Genomic DNA, 22,290 nt, shown 5'->3' with positions numbered 1-22,290 from the left:
TTTTACTAATCGCATAAAAAATTTAATTTTCTACCTATCTGTATACTTTTAATATTCAGAAACTGTTTCAAAGTTTTTTCCAATTTCAAAATAAGCTGAAACATCTTGAAGCGGAATGAAACATGTGGTGGACAGTATTTGATTTTTTAATGAATTTGAAAATGAGATTTGATAAAATTTCATTCTACATTTTTTCTCCTGCTTCAAGATACTGAAACATATTTTGAAATAAAACAAAACAAAAGTTGAAAACAGTTTCGGAACATTAAATGTATATCGGTTGGTAGAAAATTAACTTTTAATGCATTTGGTAAAAGTTATTTTTGTATATTTTTTATTTCCAATCTTTCAACGTTAACTATACTGCATGATTACCCAAACATCAAAAAATGATTTTGAAATTTTCTATTTTTACATTTTTCACTTTCATTAAGATTCAGTCTCTATTAACTTGCCTCCCCATAAGAGCAGAGTTAGACACATGTTAAATTGTAGTCCGTTTATTTAAAGGCTGCAGATATATACTTTAGTCAATATGTTTATTGTATTTTTAGAGTTTCATTATATATTTGTGTCTAATGGGAATTTTTTTAAATATTTGTACAACAAAAAATGGCTTTTGTAATTTTTATAGTTAACTCTTAACTGGATTTCGTTTCAGTTTGTTGCACTAAGTTCGTGTTTTGGAAAATTTACCATCACTTATCTCCCCCTTTTTTTTTTTTTTCAAATTTACCAGTGATTATCTCCCTTAGTTTTGTTTTACCGGAAATTCTGGTCAAGGGCATGGCCCTCGTCTAACTTAGACTTTTCGAGATATTTTCCTCTTGGCTATTTCTGATTGAATTAAATGGCCAAGTATCTAGCCCAGATCATCGTGGCCGGAGCCCAGATAGTGGGTCGAGCTTTCACGGCTGCCCTTCGTCAGGAGATCCGGACGAGTCAACAGAATGCGCAACGTTCGGGTGGAGGTCGACATGGGGCCCGTCGGGCGGCCGACGACAACGTGACCGGCATGTCACTAGCCGAAGCGAAAAATATTCTCAATGTCACAGAATTAAACAATTTCGAAGAGATCGCCAAGAATTATAAACATTTGTTCGAAGTAAACGAAAAACAGAAGGGCGGTTCGTTCTACATCCAGTCCAAAGTATATCGCGCTAAAGAGCGAATTGACATGGAATTAAAACGACAAATTAAAGACAATAATTCACCTCCTCCGACACAAGATTCGAAATCTTGATTCGAGTCGAACACTTTTAATTGTGATTGATTTTTCAAAAAATAACATAAAGATAATGATTGATAAAAGTATTCCTTCGACATCTTCGAATACGGCGAAAAAAAGAAGAGTGGTCTAATTTGTGTGAACGACTACAAGAAATGAAGTTGTATATTTTAGACACAAAAAAAATTGTACAGTTAAATTTTTTTTTTTAAATGTTGCTGTGGACGGACAGGATTATGGAATGGTAAATTTAATTTGGATAATTATTTTACTTGTATTTTTTGTTTTGGAACATTGATTTTTTTTTTTCCATCGGAAATATATTCAACACGTTACGTTTACCTTTCTATCTAAATTTTTGTTTGTTTTGTTTTCTGTTTTTCTTTTGTTTTTTTTTTTTATTTTATTTTGAAAATAAGTTTTCATAATATTAACCAAATGTTCAAATTTTAGGCAATGTTTTGGTAAATTTTCAGATTAGGTTCACCTCCACAATTTTCTTTTAAATGACAACTTTTATAGGTTTTCGACTATGCTGAATACGAAAATCGCATTGAAACTTTGCAGAAATAAGTAGTTATCGAGTTATAAAAAGTTGTATTATGCATTGTATTCTTTGGCGACCATCTTTTTGCGCACGTGCTAGCGCGCCATAAGCACATCTACTCCTATATGACTGAGGACACTGCACGCGCGTATAAAAGATGGCCACCAAAGAATACAATGCATAATACAACTTTTTATATCTCGATAACTAGTTATTTCTGCAAAATTCCAATGCGATTTTCGTATTCAGCATCGTCGAAAACCTATCAGTGGTCATTTTAAAAGAAAATTGTGGAGGTGAACCTAATCTGAAAAAAAAAAATAGCAATGTTTTTTGCAGTGTAAAACAACAAAACGAAACATGAGTTTCTACCAGGATTTTGAATTTTCGATTTTGAGCGATCATCGATACTCCCCCAAATGACCGTCTCATGTTAGCCATTTTTTTCTTGTTTCGAATTAGGCACTACTTGTTTTTCAAACTAAATAAACACTTTAAAATAAGTTAAGACACGCAGAAAAAAAATTATCCAGGTAAGTAGAAGCGTAATTTATCTTGCCTTTGGTAACATGTTTTCGTTTTGTTAACTATACTGAAAAATACCCCAAATTTATATAAGCATATAAACCTGCTCATTGTTTAGTTGGAAGCATGTTTTGTGAGTTTATCAGTTCCTAATTTAGTCACGTAAATTGGAGTGAAATAGATTTTTTGCTTTTTATATCTATAAATTTAATTTTACTTAAAAACGATGTTTTAATAGAAATAAAATGTACTTGTAATTGTGGCCTATAACTATGGATTTTCGGGTGTGCTGAAAACGAATATCGCATTTCAAATTGGGGTCGGCAATTATTTTTCAAGAGCTTGAAAAGATATTTTTCCTCATGTTACATGTAGTAATGTAATGCGGCGGCCATATTTATTCAAGATAATGAAGAGTTTGGTACTCATGCACTTATTGATCCGTGCTGAAATAATAACGTTATTTAAAAAGCCATTCTTAACATGGGGAGGGTGTTTTGTATCTATTCTGTACTTTAGCCTTACAATTGAATAAAAAGAAAAGCATCAAAATTTTAATTAAACGTGGAAATACGATTTAAAAAAAAAATAGCGCGGATCACTCTCTGCTTTATCACCCTTTTTTCCTTTAAATTGAGAAGTTTCCGAGTATGCTGAAAACGAATATCTCATTTAAATTTTCCTTGAATAAGTAGTTTTCCAGATATTAAGCATTGTAATTTTTTGTTAATTGTTGTAAGCGCGCCTAGTTTTTAAAATTAGTTTTTAAAGTTGTTGTTGGTCTACTGGGCCACAAATTACCAATGTAGTGTACTTACTTATGCAGAATATGTACCGTGCTGAAATGTTATTTTTAAAACTATATTGTATTTTCACTAAACAAAATACCATAAAAACTGAATTTAACTTGAAAATCATTATCATAAGAAAAAACGCGGTTCGTATTCTGTATACCCCCCCCCTCAAAAAAGGCCTAATAAAAAAATTTCATTGTACACGTGAAACTTGGGAATAATTGGGTTCGTATACACATGGATTCGAAAAAGTGGTCGAAAATCAAATATACGAGTATAACAAATAAATCTTATCAAAGATAAGATAAGTTACTCTTCTACCTATCTGGGAAGTTTTTAGTGATTTTACTCACTTTAAAACGTGTAATCGGTTCGAAAATCATACGGTGTTTATCGGTATATTCGGAAAAGAAAAATGGCGATGTGCTCACTGTTGAATACGGTAAGTTTGGAGAAATGAGTTCAAATTAAATAATTATACAACATACTGTTAGAAATTCACTACTGTGACATAGGCGGACATATATTCGGTGGGTTTCTAACAGTATTTTGTATAATTATTTAGTTTGAACTCATTTCTCCAAACTTACCGTATTCAACAGCGAACACATCGCCATTTTACTTTTCCAAATATACCGATAAACACTGTATGATTTTCGAATCGATTACGTTTTAAAGTGAGTAAAACCACAAAACTTTTGCAGATAAGTAGAAAAGTAACTTATCGTGCCTTTTGATAACATTTATTTTATATATTTGTTTTTTTTTTTGGTACTTGTACAGTTTAATCAAGACATAAAAAAATGAAAATATCGAAAAAGGGTTATATTGTACGTATCCGTTTTGGACTGAAGATCTCCGAAAAAAATTTCACTTAATTTGATTGCGTATTTTTTTTTTTTTTTTTTTTTTTACAGCGGAAAAACGTTTTTATGAGAGCGCGTTGAAGGCAGATATCTTGGATTTGTTCTTAATTTTTGTTTGAGTTTAGAGGAGCCACGGGAGATAACTCCATGTAAAGCGCCGACACTCCCTCCCCATCTTTAATACTAGCTTTTCTTCCTAAAAATCGAACCTTTTGCTCGGTATTGTTTTTTTCCCTGTAAAACAAAAACTACTTGATGAAATTAAGTGACTTTTTTTTTTTCCGGAGAATTTCATTCCATAACGGATATGTATAAAACTTTTTCGATATTTTCATTTTTTTAATGTCTTGATTAAACTTTTTTTTTTTTTTTTTTTTTTTTTTTTTTTTTTTGACTACTTTTTCGAATCTGTTTAGTAATACAAACCCGAATATTTTTTTCGAAAACGTCCTTTGGTTAGAAAATTATGAATTTGAATGATCGTCACCTTCTTAGCTATCTTCATTCTGATTTCTAAACATACTGTTGTTTTTTTTTACTAAATCAACAAGATTCGTACTTCATTTTGACTTCCGTTTTTTACTCGACGGTGAATACCATAAAAAAAAAAGTCCCTTGTGATTTGTTTGTTTACGTAATGTTTTTTTGGTTTTTATATAATTGGAAATTTAACTTTTTTGTGTGTGAACCTAACCTGTACAATGCATACATCTCATCTTTTTTTTTTTTTTTTTTTTCAGAGGATTATTATCGATTGGACACTAATGTATCCAATCATAAAAAAAATTCAACATTTAACAATTTGCAATGGCTGCTCCTGCTCAGTTCCTAATACATTTTATTAATTCGATCCCCCATATTAGAACCATTTGATGAAAACATGCATACCTTGAGTGTTATTGTTTTTCTTTTCATTTTTTTTTTTTTTTTTTAATTTATTTTTTTTTTTTATTCAATTTTCACCCCAAACGAGGCACAGTGCCACTTTGAAGCAGGGGGCTACTATTAGGGAATTAATTAGCGGGGTCATTATGAAGGGAGAAGAGTAGAAAGATGTTTGTTAACATTACACTTGAACTTCTGCATATCATTGCAGTTGGGAAAGCAGAATCCCGGAAGGGAGTTCCAAAGACCCGCAGTTCTGGGGAAGAAACTATTGGAGTAAAAGGCTTTCTTGCACCTAGGGATCTCCACTGTAAAGGGATGAGACTTAGTAGCTTGTCGGGGGTAGTTACGTCGGGGAGGTACAAGTGTTTGCAGTTCGTCAGAGCATTCACCATTAAAGTATTTGTAGAACAGGCAGAGGGATGCAACATCTCGTTGATGGGACAGAGGCTGAAGCCTAGATGACAGTTCAGGACCTATCAGGTTGGCGACTCTTTTTTGAACCCTGTCCAGGAGCGAGAGACAAGCAGCAGATGCACCAGCCCAGATGTGACAACAGTACTCCATACATGGGTGAATGGTTGCCTTATAGAGGTATAGGATACTGGCAGGCGTAAGTAGTTTTCTAGCACGGTAGAGGGAGCCAACCTTTCTTGCAGCAGCCTTGGCAATGCTCTCAATGTATCTATTCCAGTTCATATTCCCTGTAAACGTTAGGCCGAGGAGTTTAAAAGAAGCACTTTCAGGCAATGTGCTCTTGGCCATTGCTATTGGTGGTAGAGAAGGTTTCTTGTAGTTATTGAAGGAAACAAGCTTAGTCTTAGCAGCATTGAATGAGACCAACCATTTTTGTCCCCATTCCACTACGGATTGGAGGTCATCCTCTAGTGTTTCTGCCATTTTCTTGGATATGTGTTCATTTGTTTTCCCCTCATATCTGTTATAGAGAGTGGTGTCATCGGCAAATATACCCATCTCCGAAACAATATTATCAGGGAGGTCGTTTATGAATATCAGGAACAATAGAGGTCCAAGGATAGACCCCTGAGGCACTCCCGCATTTATGTCATATTGTTTGGATGTACGTCCGTCGAGGACAACTTTGATTTTTCTATTACTTAAGAAGGATTTAATTACGTTATGAATTCTTCCAGTGATTCCATATGATCTAATTTTCCTTAGAAGACCATCGTGCCATACCCTGTCAAAAGCCTTAGATATATCAAGGGCCACCGCTCTACCCTCCCCTGTTTTATCCAATGAACGGTATATACGTTCAGAAACTACAGTTAAGATATCTGCTGTTGAACGGGCTTGCCTGAATCCATATTGTTTGTCAGTCAGGAGTTTAGCAGCTGTTAGGTGCTGGACTAGGACTTGATTAACTAAGGACTCAAATATTTTGGCGAAAAGTGGGAGGAGGCTAATGGGGCGATAATTTAGTGGGTCAGTTCTTTCACCAGAATTCTTGAAGACTGGTACCACAGAGGCGGTTTTCCAGCAGTCGGGAAAACAAGATTCGTTAAGGCATTTATTGTAAAGTTTGGACAGAACTGGAGCAACCTCGGCAGAGCATTTTTTTAATAGCACAGCTGGGATGAGATCTGGTCCACATGCTTTTGAGGTGTCTAGGTTTTTTATAATAGCATGTACCTGAGAAGGGGTGATTTTCAAATCGTCAAGTGTGGCGTCTGTTCGCAGAGGAAAATCAGGGAGTGAGTGGTGTACCGAGTTCAGTGTGGAGTTTGAGGCAAACCGACTGGCAAGCAGATTAGCCTTGTCAGTTGCCGTGCAAGCAACCTCATGATTGTTTGTTAGTGGGGGAATAATTGACTGTCCATTATTAACTACGCTGTTGTAGATTTTCCAAAAATCCCGGGTTCCTAATTTCTGTGCTTCGATGCGCTTTCTGGTGGTTTCAGAGTAATCTGACTTAGCTGTGTCTATCACTCTCTTACAATTATTTCTAGCTTCTATAAACTTCTGTTTATTTGAGCTGGACTTATGTTGGTTGAATCTGCGGAACGCATGCTGCCTTTGACAAATGGCAGCTGCACAAGCAGAAGTAAACCATTGGGGGGAGTGGGGCTTGCTATAGTATTTCCGTGCGGGAACATGTGCTTCAATAGCAGTTTTGAACCATTCAGTTGTCTCATTTGCACACTGTTCCGCTGGAAGAGTAAAGATATTTTACTATGGGGTATCTCTGATGAGCTCCCTGATGGCTTCCCAATCAACCTTTTTGTAATACCTCGTTGTTTTGAGAAGTGGGTCTTCAGTTTTAGGGCGAGAATTTAGGCTGATTTCTACCATTATCACAGCGTGATCAGCATTCCCGAGTGGGCTGTGGGCATTTGTTGTACAGTCATTGGGAACCGTTGTCAGAAAGAGATCTAGAAGTGAGGCATGTTGATCGTGCTGGTCTGGGAAACGTGTCGGAAATGTAACCAATTGAGATAGGGAATGAGATATAGAGAAGAGAGATTATATTGGAAAATGTAAAAAAAAAAAAAAAACTAGTGAAGACTAAAACTTGCCTTTTAAAAACAAGTATTTTTATGTGTATTTGAACCTGATTTGAATGAATATCGTATTTAAGTGTCACCGACAAGTAGTTTTTATTAGGACCTTTATTATTTAATGTATTCGTGTTGTTTTCATTGGTCACCATGTTTGTTTTCATGCACCCATTAAATATTTGCTTGCGTGCGCAAACAAACTTGACGACCAGTGAAAACAAAACAGAATACATTGGATAATAAAGGTATCAGCTTTATATTGTTAAATGAAAATTCCTTTATATAAGGGAGTTGTGCGTGTTCTCAAATGGTTCCAATATGGAGGATCGATTTACTAGAACGTTTGTATTAGAAACTGAGCACCCTTTATAAATATTTAAATTTTTAATGTTTTGCCCTTTTTTTTTCCGTAATAAATTAGATTAGTGTCCAATTGATAAAAATCTGCTGAAAAAATTGAAAAGAAAAACTATATTTTTTCTTAAACCATGATCATAAAAACAAAGGCTATCTAGCTAATGAGGGAATGCATAAAATTTAGAAATATAACGATAGTCAGACAAGGCATAACTCCGAAAATGTGACAGTGATACGAGGCGCCGTCAATAAGTTTCCAGACTTTTTTCGTATGGGTATTTTTATTGATAGCACACACATGAAACTCGTTTCGTTTAAAGTAATCTCCTCTGGCTGCAATGCACTTGTACCATTCCAATAACTTCTCGAATTCCCCATGAAAGTCCTCTTGTGTGAACGTGTCAATGACCCTCATCACAGCCTTTTTCATTTCTATTGTCTTATAACAGCTTCTAGAGTTTTTCTTGAGGTTAGGGGAAAAATCCAAAGTCATAGGGGGGCAAAGTCTGGACTATAGGAGCGATGAGGAACTGTCTTGATGTCGATGTTAGGGTTGTACAAGGTGACCAAAAAGAGAGGACATTCAATTGTTTTTCTGAACATTTTACAGTCAACGGAGAAAAAAAAGGCCAAAGACCCTAGTGTTTTGATGTGATGTTTTGAATATAATAAACTAGTTATGATCCAAGTTTCATTTCATTTGGACAAAACACTAAGAAACGGGGCCTAATTAGAGTTGGGGCCCGTTTTTTTTGGGGGGGGGGTCACCCTGTATAGTCTGTGACAAGGATGGTTCACCCTTAGAACAAATTTTCCGCATTTTCAGTTCCTCGCAAATAATTGTGTGTACAGTTCCCACACTGACATCAAACTGTGCATTTATTGTCTCTATAGACAAACAACAGTACTTACCCATGAAATTCTTTATTTGGCCAATCAACTTTGCTGTTCTGATTTCCTTACTCCTCCCACACCCCATCATCCCTCAGACTCCCTGCCTTCCTTGAATCTCTTATGCCACTCAAAAATTGATGCTCAATTCATGTAAGATAGTCCAAAAGCAGTCTGAAGCATTCCATATGTTTCTGTAGCATTTTTTCCAAGTTTAAAACAGAATTTTATTACATATTGTTCTTCTAAAGTGCCTTCACGTCCATATTGCATTTTTAAAATTCACCAACTGTGACAATCCGGCTTTAGTAGGGTGTATTCCAATTCCTGCTGTAGCTGTTCATTTGTACCTGAAATCATAAAAATTGGTCAGTCATCTAATATGTATAGCAATAACTGAATTTTTAAGAGTCTACGACAATTTTGAATACCTGTACAAAAAACGTTTGGAAACTTATTGAAGGCACCTCATACATGTTCATTCACATAGTTCTGAGGCAGCATGTTCAGGATTGCTGAATACAGTGCAAAAGGAGATCGCCGGTATGTCTCTGAAGAAACACTGGTATGATTATGCAGGGGGTCTAATGTGAATGTATATTGTCACAGGTTGAAGTTTAAGCATCGTGATGGGGCAAAAACCATGAAATAATCTGTAAGCAACAGATGCAACTGTCACATTCCAACAAGTAGGTAGCAGATCCAGATGGAGCAGGGTCGCGGCACAGATTATGTAATGTATACCTGATGACACGATGCTGTAGACTCTCAAGAGGATCAGAACACCCTATCCTAACCCTAACCCTAACAACTCTAGCGAACACTAGAGACCCATATCCCAAGTATAGATTAATCCTTGCCTTGTAAAGCCTAGTCAGCAAATGGCATTCATGATGAATGAACTCGAAACTTGAAAAGCTCCCTATTAACCCTGTTGGATACATATGACAATTAGTTGTTTAATCTGAGATTACTCCCAGATATGACATTTCGAGAATGTGTCTTGAAACCAGAACTAGCACCCATACTTACAAAACTGTTTGAACGTTGTCTAAAGGAGAATTGCTTCCCATCACGCTGGAAAATCTCATCAGTATGCCCTGTATTTAAGAATTCAGGTGATCGCTCATCTCCCTCTCAGTACAGGCCAATAAGTCTTCTGTGCGTCATGAGTAAGTTGCTGGAATCTGTGTTAAATACAGAAGTAATCCACCATCTCAGCAAAAATAACCTTCTTAGTGACACACAATATGGTTTCTGTTCTGCTAGATCTACAGCAGATGTGCTTACAGTTATATCTCATAGGATTAGCAAATCTCTCGACGGAGGCAACCTTTCTAGGGCAATTGCTCTTGACATATCTAAGGCCTTTGATAGGGTATGGCATAAAGGTTTACTTCACAATATCTCCAGCTATGGTATAGCTGGAAATGTCTTCTCAATTATTAAATCATTTCTTTCTGATAGGTTCATAAGAGTAGTAGTTGATATACAAAAATCAGAAGCTCACAGTATAAATGCTGGAGTCCTTCAGGGGTCTATCCTGGGCCCAACTCTTTTCCTGATCTACATTAATGATCTTCCAAATCACATCCTTACACCATTTGTAGATATTTATGCTGATGACACTACCATTTATGGTAACACATCTAAGACCGTAAACAACCAAGTTCTCTCCGATTCTCTCTCCTCTGATCTTGAGCACGTGGTACAATGGGGAAAGGAGTGGCTGACTAAGCTTCTCTCTTTACATCATCAATGTTCTGATCCCCATCTGGCATCAATTGAAATGAATGGTGCTGGTCTTGAGGAGGCCTCAAGTTTTGACAAGTTTCTGGGCTTGACCTTTACTCCTGATCTTAAATGGAACTCGTACATCAAATCTGTTGCCATGGCCACATGGGATCCTTCTATCGATCCAGTAGATATCTCATTGCTGATGCAATTCTCTATCTATATAAGAGCCAGGTACTTCCAAGGATGGAATACTGTTGCCACATCTGGGCAGGAGCTGCTAGAAAGGACTTGTCCTGCCTTGATAGAGTTCAAAATAGACTTCGTAGCCTCGTAGGAGATGTCCTTTTCTCTTCCATGCAACCTCTATCTCACAGAAGAGATGTTGTGAGTTTGTCTCTGATGTATCGTTATTTTCATGGAAAGTGTTTGACTGAGCTTCAGTCTATGGTCCCTCCTCGCCAAACTTTCACAAGAAACACTCGTTTAGCTGAAAACACTATTAATAATTCCCCCCACTCTTTATCTGTGCCTAAACCAAAATGTAGATTCCATGAACAAGCTTTTTTCTTAGAACTGCGCGCCTGTGGAATTGTCTTCCGTTTTTCTGCTTTCCAGCTGACTACAATATGGTTGTCTTCAAGTCCAACATAAACAAGTTCTTGATTAGCCGTTCCATATAAGTTAACAAATTTCCATTTACTAACGATTACTATATTGTCCAATTTCTACTATACACACTTTAACCCTTATCCTCGAGTGGCCTCTTGGCTTTGATAACTGGTGATGCCTATGTAAAAAAAAAAAAAAATCCCACGGATAGGGACAGGAGAAAGGCATCTAGAAATCAATAGCGCAACTGTTTTTGCTGGGTTGAACAGCATACCTCAGTCCCTTGCACAGTCAGATGCCAAAACTAGCAGCAACCGCAGGTATGATGATACTGCATAAGGGTTCCACACGGGTGTGACAGAAATTTGTGTCATTGTCATAAAAACTTTTGAACACAGTCAAGTTGTCGCAGTTAAAATGAGGCATTGTGCTGTCCATTAATGTCAGCAGGTCGTTGATGAAGAACAAAAATAACATTGCCACAATAACACTTCCCTGCAGCATCCCAGCTGAAGCAGGAAGCTCATCCGACAAACAGTAATCAAAGTTCCTTGCCATTGGTCAGACATATTGTTGCATATCCAAGAAAAGAGCCAGCTTTTAATGCTAAATGAAGGTTTCTGTTGCATGGCTGAATGAAAAACGATTCCAAATGTGTTGGTAAGATCTGAAAATGCCAAAATTAAGCAATTCTTAGTGTGACGTTCTGAGGCGAAGTGCTGCTAAAGACACGTTGCTTATTCTGAGGCGGAATGTGATTTAAAAAAGATGAATCGAAACGGCTGATCGAGCTTTTCTATGAAATGTGAAATAAATCAGTCGTTCACAATGTTCTACATGACCTTGCCATAACAAGAGGTCAGAGAAATTTGATGATAGCTAGATAATTTCAATTTATTACCTTTGCACTTGTAGACCAGAACCACAACGAAGATCTTCCATAGAAAAAGCATGTGGCCCGGGGCATGTGTGTGTTTTTGTCAAGTGATTCCAATATCGGGGATCGATATACTAGAACATTGTATTAGACGTGTGCATACCCTATAAAAATTTAAATATTAAATTTTTTTTTTTTTAATTTTGTAGATGTCCTACTAATTAGATGAAAATAAAAATACAAGCCAATGTGCATTGTACAAATTCAATTATTTTACTAAAAATAAAATCATTCTGCAAAACAGCCAAATTCTTTTGATTATTTTTGTTTCATGAATAATTTCATCAGAAGGGGGGGGTTACAACATTCTGGCAATGATGTAGTATAGTTAACAGTCAAGAAATTGAAAACAAACAAATGTACAACAAATAATTGTTACCAAACGAAAGGAAATTAATTTTCTATTTATCTACATATTTTTACATCCAACTAATAAAACCACGCTGATTGTTGTTAAATTAAGCCCTTTTCATACTCTTTCTTAGGCTCTTGGTGACTGTTTCCAAACAAAATCAGCTGCCATTTTTATTTACTTGTGTTTGGCTAAGTGAAATTGATGATAACATATTTAAAGATAAAAAATCTTACACGTTTTCATTTTTAGCACGCTTGATACTTATGGCAGCCATGTTATTTTCTGTTCTAACTTTTGAACTGAAAAACACTTTAAAATATGTTAAAACACAAAACATTTATTCAGGTAGTTAGAGTAAATTTTGATAATATTTGTTTTTTTGTTTTTTTTGCTCTCATTAAAAATACGTAGTTTTCACACATTAAAACAACACGTGTTGATAGAAAAATAATTTTTTTTTTTTTTTTGCTCGTTAAAAATACGTAGTTTTCACACATTAAAACAACACATGTTGATAGAAAAATAATTTTTTTTTTTTTTTGCTCGTTAAAAATACGTAGTTTTCACACATTAAAACAACACGTGTTGATAGAAAAATAATTTTTGTTTTTTAGAAAAAAAAAATTGTTTTTGATTTCTCTGCTAATTATCCTACACTAAGGTCAAAGTTCAAGCATCCTGGTTTTCCTGTGTAAAATTGAAAATAGTTTTACATAAGAATTTATGAAACCTTAACAGATGCAGCTGGGCACCAAAATAGCTTATTTTGATCTAATGATATATCGACGACATGCAATATGGTTTCCGTTTTGCAAGCTCTAAAGCTGATGTACCAATTGTTATATCACAAGATTAGTGAATCACTCAACAAAGGCGTCATTTCTAGAGCAATAGCTCTTGACATATCAAAAACTTTTGATAGAGTATGGCATAAAGTTCTTCTTTACAAGATTTCCAGCTACTCCATAGCTGAAAAATCCTCTCAAATATTAAATCTTTTCTCTCTGATTAGCTTATAAAAGTAGTCGTTGATGGGCAGAAATCAGAAATTTATAGTATTAACGTCGGCGTCCCTCAAGGTTCCATCCTGGACTCCACTCTCTTCCTCATTTTCATCAATGATTGCCCAAATCACATTCTTAGATCATTCGTAGACATTTATGCAGACAACATCACAATCTATGGCAACACTTCAAAGGCCGACAATGACCAAGATCTTTCTGATTCTCTCTTTTCTGATCTTGAGAACATGGTGCAATGAAAGAAAAGGTGGTTAATTGTCATCTAAGCTTCAGCCTCTGGCCCATCAACGAAATGTTGCGTCCTTCTGCCTGTTCTACAAGTACTTTAATAGTGAATGCTCTGACGAACTGCAAGCACTTGTGCCCCCACGACGTAAACACCCTCGACAAACCCGACAAGCAGCTAAATCCCACCCCTTCACAGTAGAGATCCCTAGATGTAAGAGAGCCTTCTACTCCAGTAGTTTCTTCCCCAGAACGCTAGACTTTGGAATTCCTTTCCAGGTCCCTGCTTCCCCAACTGTACTGACATGCAGAAGTTCAAGTGCAACGTGAACCGACATCTTGCTGCCCAACTCCCTACATAGTACCCCAGTAGCTGTTGCCCCTGATAGCCCCCTATACCAAAGTGGCAATGTGCCTTGTTTGAGGTGAAAATGTAAAAAAAAAAAAAATTTTTTAATGCATCGAAAACCATGCTTCTCTCTTTCCATCACAATCACCCTGACCCCCACAATGCCCCAATTGACATGAATGGTTCTTGTCTTGATAAGCTTCTGGGACTGACTTTCATTTCCAATAAACCGAATATATTCTAATTTTTTCATACATCAAATCTGTTACCAAGATTGATGGAAAATGGTTGGATCACTCTATTGCTCCAGAAGATATTTCACTGCCGATGCAATTCTCTATCTGTCTAAGAGCCAGGTATGCCCTAAAATGGAATGCTGTTGTTACATCTGGGCAGGAGTTGCTCTACATTCCCTATCCTGCCTTGAAAAAGTTCAAACCGGTTTCAAAATCTAGTGGGTGATGCCCTTTTCTCTTCCCTGCAACTTCTTTCCCATAGAAGAGACGTTGCGAGCCTGCTCTATTGTTATTTTCATGACAAGTGCTCAACTGAACTCCAATCTATGGTTCCTCCTTGTCAAACTTTCACAAATAAAACACTTGACTAGCTACAACCACTATATACAATTCCCCCCACTCTATCTGTGCCTAAATCTAAATGCAGATTCTATGAACAAAGTTTCTTTCCTAGAACTGCCTGCCTGTGGAACACTGTTCCGCTGGCTTGCATCCCAGTTGAATACAACATAGCATTTAATGTAAACAAGTTCTTGTTGAGCTGTCCCCTTAAATAATCAAATTCTACCCAATTTACACTATTAACGATTACTACACTACCACCTTACATTCATTAACCATTATCCTTGAGTGGCTTTCGGGCCTTGATAAGTGGTGACTCACAAGTAAAAAAAAAAAAAAAATTCTAATGCTTATCTTTTTTAAAATATTTAACTTAGAATTGAACAACATGAATAGCATTTTAACCTAGGAGCAAAGTGTAGTATCTGTTCTGATACTACGTTATCTTTTTTGTTCTCGGTCAATGAAGGATATATTCTTCTAGACTGAGGCAATTTTATCTTTGTTTCATTTCAGAGTTCCACTCTCCCTTTTGCCGCATTTAAGAATGATCTCATGGGGAGTCGAGTAGATTGGAACATGAGTGTTAATGTTAGATTAAGTTGGTTTGTAACGCTGCCCGGCAATATTGTCTTGACAGGAAATCTCCACAATGTCCTTTCACATCGACCTGAATGTTTAGCAGTGTCAGAAATCGCCATTAAAAATGCGTGATAAAAACTTGAATAATTAGACTTCCTATCTTTCGAAGCTTATAACTACTTGAAAAATCTAATTTAAACCCTAATTTTTTTTCAATAAAAGGAGCAAAGACCAAATTTAAAAATAATAACAGGTTTAATAGCAAAATATGCAATATTTGTTTTTTGTTAAATCGGTTTTCTTAAAAAAGATTTCAAGAAAATCAACGAATTTTAACTTACTTCGAATATAATAAATATATATAAATTAAAAAAAAATCACTTACCTATAAAAAATACTAATCAATGGGTACTTCCATTCTTCATTGTTAAGAATTCATCCATATTTATATTTTATATTCCATGTACTTTTTAAATAAAATAATTTTTTAAGCAAGAATTAAAAAATACAGCGACTTTAAATTGTCATATCAGATGGTCACAACTGGAAGAAAGGGAGACGTTTGTCTCCCTTTCTTCCAGTTGAGAACTTCTGTGGCCTAAAAGCGCCATAATTAATCTCCTCTTTCTATTTCTGACATGTGCTTGCTGTAAACAAAATTTAGTCAATATGGGTCACCATACTTGAAAAATGATCATTCACTCATAAGTAAGTTTACTTTTATAAACAAACCCTTTGACAAATTTTCCATTTTTTTTTTTATTATTCTCTTAAAGAAATACATGAGTTTTTGATTTAAAATATTTTATTTCTTCTTGAATTAATTTTTTTTAAATATCTAAAATAAAACAACATTGAATGCAATAGAAAAATTCTAGTAAGTGCTTAATATTTACTTGACAATATTTTTAAAATGTGAGGTTCAACTAAAAAAAAAAAAACTCAACATGGTTTAAAAAAAAAAAAAAGGTTTTAAACTTTTGACTTTACAGGTAAATTTGCACAAAACTTTTTTTTTTTTGTTTTAAATTAGATTATTTTATTTATTGATCTTTTATCGTCAATTTGTGATATATAAATTTGAGGTGAGGAAATTAATTATTTTCATTTTAATAGACATTTCAAAATGGGGGATGAATTTAAAAAAAAAAACGTTTGTCTACAATATTATATTCGGTTTATTGGACAGAGCATAAAATTTCACATTACATCTGAAAATATTTTAAAAATTGAACAAATAGAAAAATTGGGATAGATTTTTAAATTGAAAAGATTTAAAAAGATTTAACTTGTAAAATTCAATTAATTTCATTACGTAGAAAAAATGGCTGCATCAGCGTGCGCAGGCACTTTGTAAACACTGTTTTTTAAAAAATAATATTTCTATTATTTTTCAAAAAACTTTAATAGTTTATTTTGGAAGTATATTCCATAAAGAAATTAAACAAACCACTTTAAAATTACGAGAAATTACGAGTTTTATTCGCAATTTTGTCAAAAAGTTCCCCCCAAATTCTTACATACCTATCGAATGTTTCTGATTTGCAGAACAGATTGGAAATCGCCAAACCTTCGCTGGACAGTAAAATAAGCCGTGTTGAAATGGGAAATATTTTTTTTCACATTATTTTTTTTTTAAATGGAGGTCACCACTTATCAAGGCCTGGAGGCCACTCGGGGATAAGGGTTATTGCGTGTACAGTAATCATTAGTATTGGAGATTTGATAGAGTGACTTATTAAAGGGGGCGGTTTGTCAGGAATTTGTTTATGCTGGACTTGAAGACCTCCAAGTTGTAGTCAGGTGGGAAACAGACAAAGAAGCTCTGCTCATGGAATCTATGTTTGGATTTAGGCACAAATAAGGGGTGGGGAAAATTATTGACAGTAGTTTCAGCCAGACAGGTGTTTCTCGTGAAAGATTGACGAAGGGGGACGAGAGATTGGAGCTCAGACGAGCACTTGCCATGGAAATAACAATAAAACAGACAGGCTCGCAACGTCGCTTCTGTGGGAGAGAGGCTGCAGGGAAGAGAAAAGGGCATCCCCTACTAAGCTACGAAGTCTATTTTGTACTCTGTCAAGGCAGGATAGGCTGTTTTTAGCAGCTCCTGCCCAGATGTGGTAGCAGTACTCCATCCTTGGACGTACGTGGCTTTTATACAGATAGAGAATTGCATCAGTAGTGAGATATCTTCTGGAGCGGTAGAAGGATCCCACCATTTTCCCAGCGTCCTTGGCAACAGACCTGATGTACGTGTTCCATTTCAGATCAAGAGTAAAGGTCAAACCCAGAAGCTTGTCAAAACATGGAGCCTCCCCAAGACAAGAGCCATCCATTTCAATTGATGCCAGATGGGGATCAGAGCGTTGATGATGTAAAGATAGAAGCTTGGTTTTAGATGCATTAAAAGTGACCAGCCACCTCTTCCCCCACTGTACCACGCGCTCAAGATCAGAGGAGAGAGAATTAGAGAGAACTTTGTCATTTACAACCTTTGATGTGTTGCCATAGATGGTTGTGTCATCAGCATAGATGTCAACGAATGATTAAAGTATGTGTTTTGGGAGATCATTGATGGAGATCAGGAAGAGAGTTGGGCCCAGGATGGACCCTTGGGGGACTCCAGCATTAATACTGTGGGCCTCTGATTTCTGCCCATCAACCACTACTCTTATGAACCTATCGGAGAGAAATGATTTAATGATTGAGAAAACATTTCCAGTGATACCTTAGCTGGAAATCTTGTGAAGTAGGCCGTTATGCCATACCTTATCGAAGGCCTTTAATATGTCGAGCAATTGTCCTAGAAAGGAATCCTTTGTCAAGAGATTCACTAATCCTATGAGATATAACCGTTAGCACATCTGCTGTAGATCTTGCGGAGCGGAAACCATATTGCATATCACTAAGGTTGTTTCTGCTGAGGTGGTTGACTACTTCTTTATTCAATATGGATTCCAACAACTTACTCATGACACACAGGAGACTTATTGGTCTGTACTGAGAGGGAGATGACTTTTCACCTGAATTCTTAAATACAGGGCATACTGATGAGGTTTTCCAGAGTGTTGGAAAGCACTTCTCCTTAAGGCAACACTTAAACAGTTTTGTAAGTATGGGGGCAAGTTCTGGTTGGAGCTTTTTCAGCACTATAACTGGAATGCCGTCAGGGCCAGTTGCTTTATTGGAATCAAGGTTCTTGATTAGCTTGGCGACCTCACGCACAGATATTTGTATGTTGCATAGCATGTTTTCTTTTATAGGAGGAAATTGCCTTCGTCGCATAGGGTAGAATTAGCTGCAAAGTTCTTGGCAAATAGTCTGGCCTTGTCTGATGCTGACAAAATGACCTCAGGTCCATTGATGATGGTTGGGATAGAACGCACGCTTCTGTTCAGGATCCTGTTTGCTATTTGCCAAAACTGGTGTGAACCAAGCCGCTGCTCAGCTACTTTAGATTTAACGGACTGAGCATATAGCTCTCTTGCATTTTTTATTACTCTTTTAAAGTGGTTGCTGGCAGTCCTGAAAGCAGCTTTAGTCTCAGTATATCTATTACGTTGGTAGCTATGGAAAAAGTGATTTCTGTGCGCGATGGCAGCAGCACATTCTGGGGAGAACCATCACTGACTGTTAAGTTTTTGTTGGAATTTTTTGGATGGTATGAATCGGTCTATACCTACAATTAACCATTCGGTCAGATCTGATACTATAGAGGATACATCCTTTTTAAACATAGAATGCAGAGGTAGATCAGATATGAATGTACGGAAGCTATCTCAGTCAGCCATAGAGTATCGATATACAGTACGGTGGAGAGGTACGTCTGAAGACTTGTTACATGTCATTTTTATCTTAACTGCCATATGATAACTTTCCTGAAACTGCAAAGTGAACGATGGGGGGGGGGGGCTCACAGTAGCAAACAAGTTCTCAGCATTCAGTGAAATAAAGATAATGCAGAGTAGTGTTCCTTAAAGTACTAAAATTGACCAAATTTTATGAGGTACTTTATGTACTCTGAATAAAAATCATACCGTGATGAATATGGGCTGCTTATATTGAGTTTAAAAATCACTAAAAAGAAAAACATCCATTTTTTTATGAAGATGGAGTTACTTTACTTTTGCATACATTTTTTTTTTTTTTTTTTTAAATAAAAGTCCTGTTAAAGATGAGTATAGCTTGGTAATACACTAGAAACATACTCGTTACATATCGACCAACTCACATCGTAAGATCATAAATGTGAAAGAAACATAAACTAATACAAGTCACACCTGGAATATTCCAAAGCAAATCTATGCATTGTATGGCACCATATTTTTTTTTTTTAATCGCTCAAGACGAAAATTGTATTCAAACCAAATTTTTGCCCCTATTTGTAATACTAAATTGAGTTTAAATCTAAAACGTTTATAAAATAATCCTAAAAAAAGAAAATAGTATGATGGTTTGCACAACATTGTTTTCAGGGAGAATTCTGTCTGCAACAAGGGGAGATAATCACTGAATTTGTTGCATTTTTGGTCAATTTTGTAAAAAATTTTGGAAATCAAACATAAAAAAAAAAAAATAATTTAAAGTTTAACGGTTTAAAGAGCAAACAAGTGCAGAATTTTTTTTTTTTTTTTTTCAATAAACAAACATTTTTTTAAAATCAAATTCGATATTTTGATCCACAACAGAATCATCATCAAGGAATATGAGTTAATTTTTTGTTTTTCTTTTACGTATCATGTTTTACGTCTATTTAGTAGTTTACTAAACCGGACATTACCCTCACCAAAACATGAGAAAGGTGTGGCTGGAATTACCACCAACATGGTATGTAAAAGAAAAAAAAAATACAAAATAAAAAACTTATATTCTTGTATGAAGATTCTGTTATGGATCGAAATATCGAATTTGATTTTAATAAAATGTTTGTTGATTTAATAATAATAATCTGCAATTGTTTAATCTTTAAACTGTTAAACTTTAAATTTCATATCAACAGTGCTTTTAATACAGAAGACTTTTATTATTTAAAAACTAATATTTTAAAATAACTCAAAATAAATTTGGTGATTGTTTTCCCTGGAAACAAGTAATGGCATTCAAAACCTCATACGTTTTTCTCCAGGAATGATGTTATGCACATAAGCCATTATTATTTATACATTAATTTAATTTATTTTTAAGAAACTGCTTGCACCTTTGAACTCATCATTTGTCTTAAACTGTAATTTTGAAAGCGATTTTTGTCTATAATTAAAATGTTTTAGTAAGAAAAAATGTGATCTTCCTGAATGACCAAGATTTTTTTTCTTCTTTTGGCTACGTCATTATTTTAATATCAGTAATCTACAGCAAGTTGCAAATCTGTATAAAATAAAATAAACGGAATATTTTCAAATATTTTCAAAGCTACTTTTTCAGTTAATTCAAGTTGAAATCGATTAAATACGGTTAAATACGATTCTAATTTTCTGTTATAAAGGCTAGTTACCATTCGTGGAAAAAATTACTATTTACAGTTTTAAACATTTCAAATTTGCTTGCCGTGGGCAAGGACGATAACTCTATCTTCTAACTCTTCATAGTTATCGTTCTTGGCCGATTCTTTGTTTTCTGCATACTTTGATAGCTAAAATTTTCAATTTGGATTTTTTTTTTTAAAGGTAAATTAAAATCATGCACACTACATTTAAAAAAAAAAAACACTGAAACGTAAAAAAAAAAAAAAAAAAAAAAAAAAAAGTAACTTTAATGACACAAAAGAAAGAATCACACATTTATAAAGACAAATCAATTTTTTTTTTTTTTTTTTTTTTTTTTTTTTTTTACATGTTCACCACTTATCAAGGCCTGGAGGTCACTTGGGGATAAAGGTTATTGCGTGTACAGTAATCAATGGGATAGTATCGTAGTAATCGTTAGTATTGGAGATTTGATAAAGTGTCTTACTTAATTTTATGTACATCTAAATTTTACCAAAATATTAAATGAAATATTTGCAAGTTGAGATTGACTGGAATTCCATTATTAATGATAGTAGCACTAACATTTGTGCATTATCACACGCTTATTTCCTCGAATGCAAATTTGGTACAATTCTGTTAATCATTCCAGAGCTTATAAATGACAGGTAAAATTATTATAGATTACTCATCAAAGTAGAGTGAGAGATATACAAAAAAAGTAGTTTACTTTGTCTAAACTAGATTATCTCCCTTGTATTCTAAACTCTGCTCTGATTATGATAAAAAAAAATCCTTTTTGACCAATGAACAGGCGCTTAATTTTGTCAGAATGAAGAGGAAAGCCTTTGTCCACCATTTTTTAGATGTTGTCTTTGCCGATACGAAATGCTAAGGGAATGTTTCTTTTTGATTAACTTTTACATGAATTGGACATATTTCGGAAGCAGTTCCTTTTGTATGTTAAAGAGGACCCCACATTTATTATTGCTTTGGTTTTTAATTACACAACACCATAAACAGAATGTTTTGTGACCACCACTACTACTACTACTACTACGATTCCCTTGCAACTACGATTAAGTAATGTAATCATCCATTTTCTTGGCTAAAATGAATCTTCTCTTTTCTCGTAGCTACTATTCTTATATGATTCGAGTCCTCACGACAACTATTATTCTTTTCCGCAGATTACTCTGATGTCATTCTCGTCATTGCGATTTTCCATGTCCTGCTGAGCTATGGTCTACAAGTTGGATTTACTCAGAAAATAAAAATATTAAAAAAAAAAAAAAAAAAAATCTATGTGTTGTCAATTTTTTTATTTTTTTTATTTTTTTTATTCAAGTTTGTTGTTTTCATTTGTTTTACAGTAGATCAACCATTTTCAGGTTATTTAATGCCGGATCCAATAATTTTGGGGAAAAGAAAATGTCATGTTTTTCGTTGATTTCTTTTATAGTGTATCAACCCTTTTCTGGTTATTTAATGCCAAATCCGATCATTTTGGTAAACTTGTTTTTTTTTTTTTTTGTTTTCCTTATAAAAAAAAAAAAACAGGTTAAAAATATTTAATCAATTTTGAATTTCTATTTCATTTAATTAGTTTTAAATGTACTAACAGTACCGGTGCTTTCTTTGTCAATTTGTATCATTGACTGTTAATATTTCTTTTGATCAATACTATTAAGAAAAAAGACTTTTTTCTTCTGTAAAAAATAATTGTGAGGAGTTAGCTGTGTTTAATTGTATGATAGATTGTTGCTTTCAGTGTTGGTGTGCTTCGAAATGCTTTTTTGGTCTTTTTTTTGACTTTTTT

At 34.8% G+C, this 22,290-nt stretch overlaps 1 protein-coding gene across 1 annotated transcript; it reads left to right on the top strand.

Moving 5' to 3' along the window:
* Positions 1–733: 733 nt before the first annotated feature.
* On the top strand, positions 734–21,772 carry LOC145241293 (mitochondrial import inner membrane translocase subunit Tim16-like). Its single transcript, XM_080104039.1, has 2 exons — positions 734–1,472; positions 21,662–21,772. The coding sequence occupies exon 1, from the start codon at positions 851–853 to the stop codon at positions 1,241–1,243; it is 393 nt and encodes a 130-aa protein (XP_079960165.1). The 5' UTR covers positions 734–850; the 3' UTR covers positions 1,244–1,472; positions 21,662–21,772.
* Positions 21,773–22,290: the final 518 nt, after the last annotated feature.

This window comes from Euprymna scolopes, chromosome 20 (genome assembly GCF_053919585.1).
Source record: "Euprymna scolopes isolate OS-2025 chromosome 20, ASM5391958v1, whole genome shotgun sequence".
Taxonomy (NCBI): Eukaryota; Metazoa; Mollusca; class Cephalopoda; order Sepiida; family Sepiolidae; genus Euprymna; species Euprymna scolopes.
This window is presented reverse-complemented; position numbering and strand designations above follow the sequence as displayed.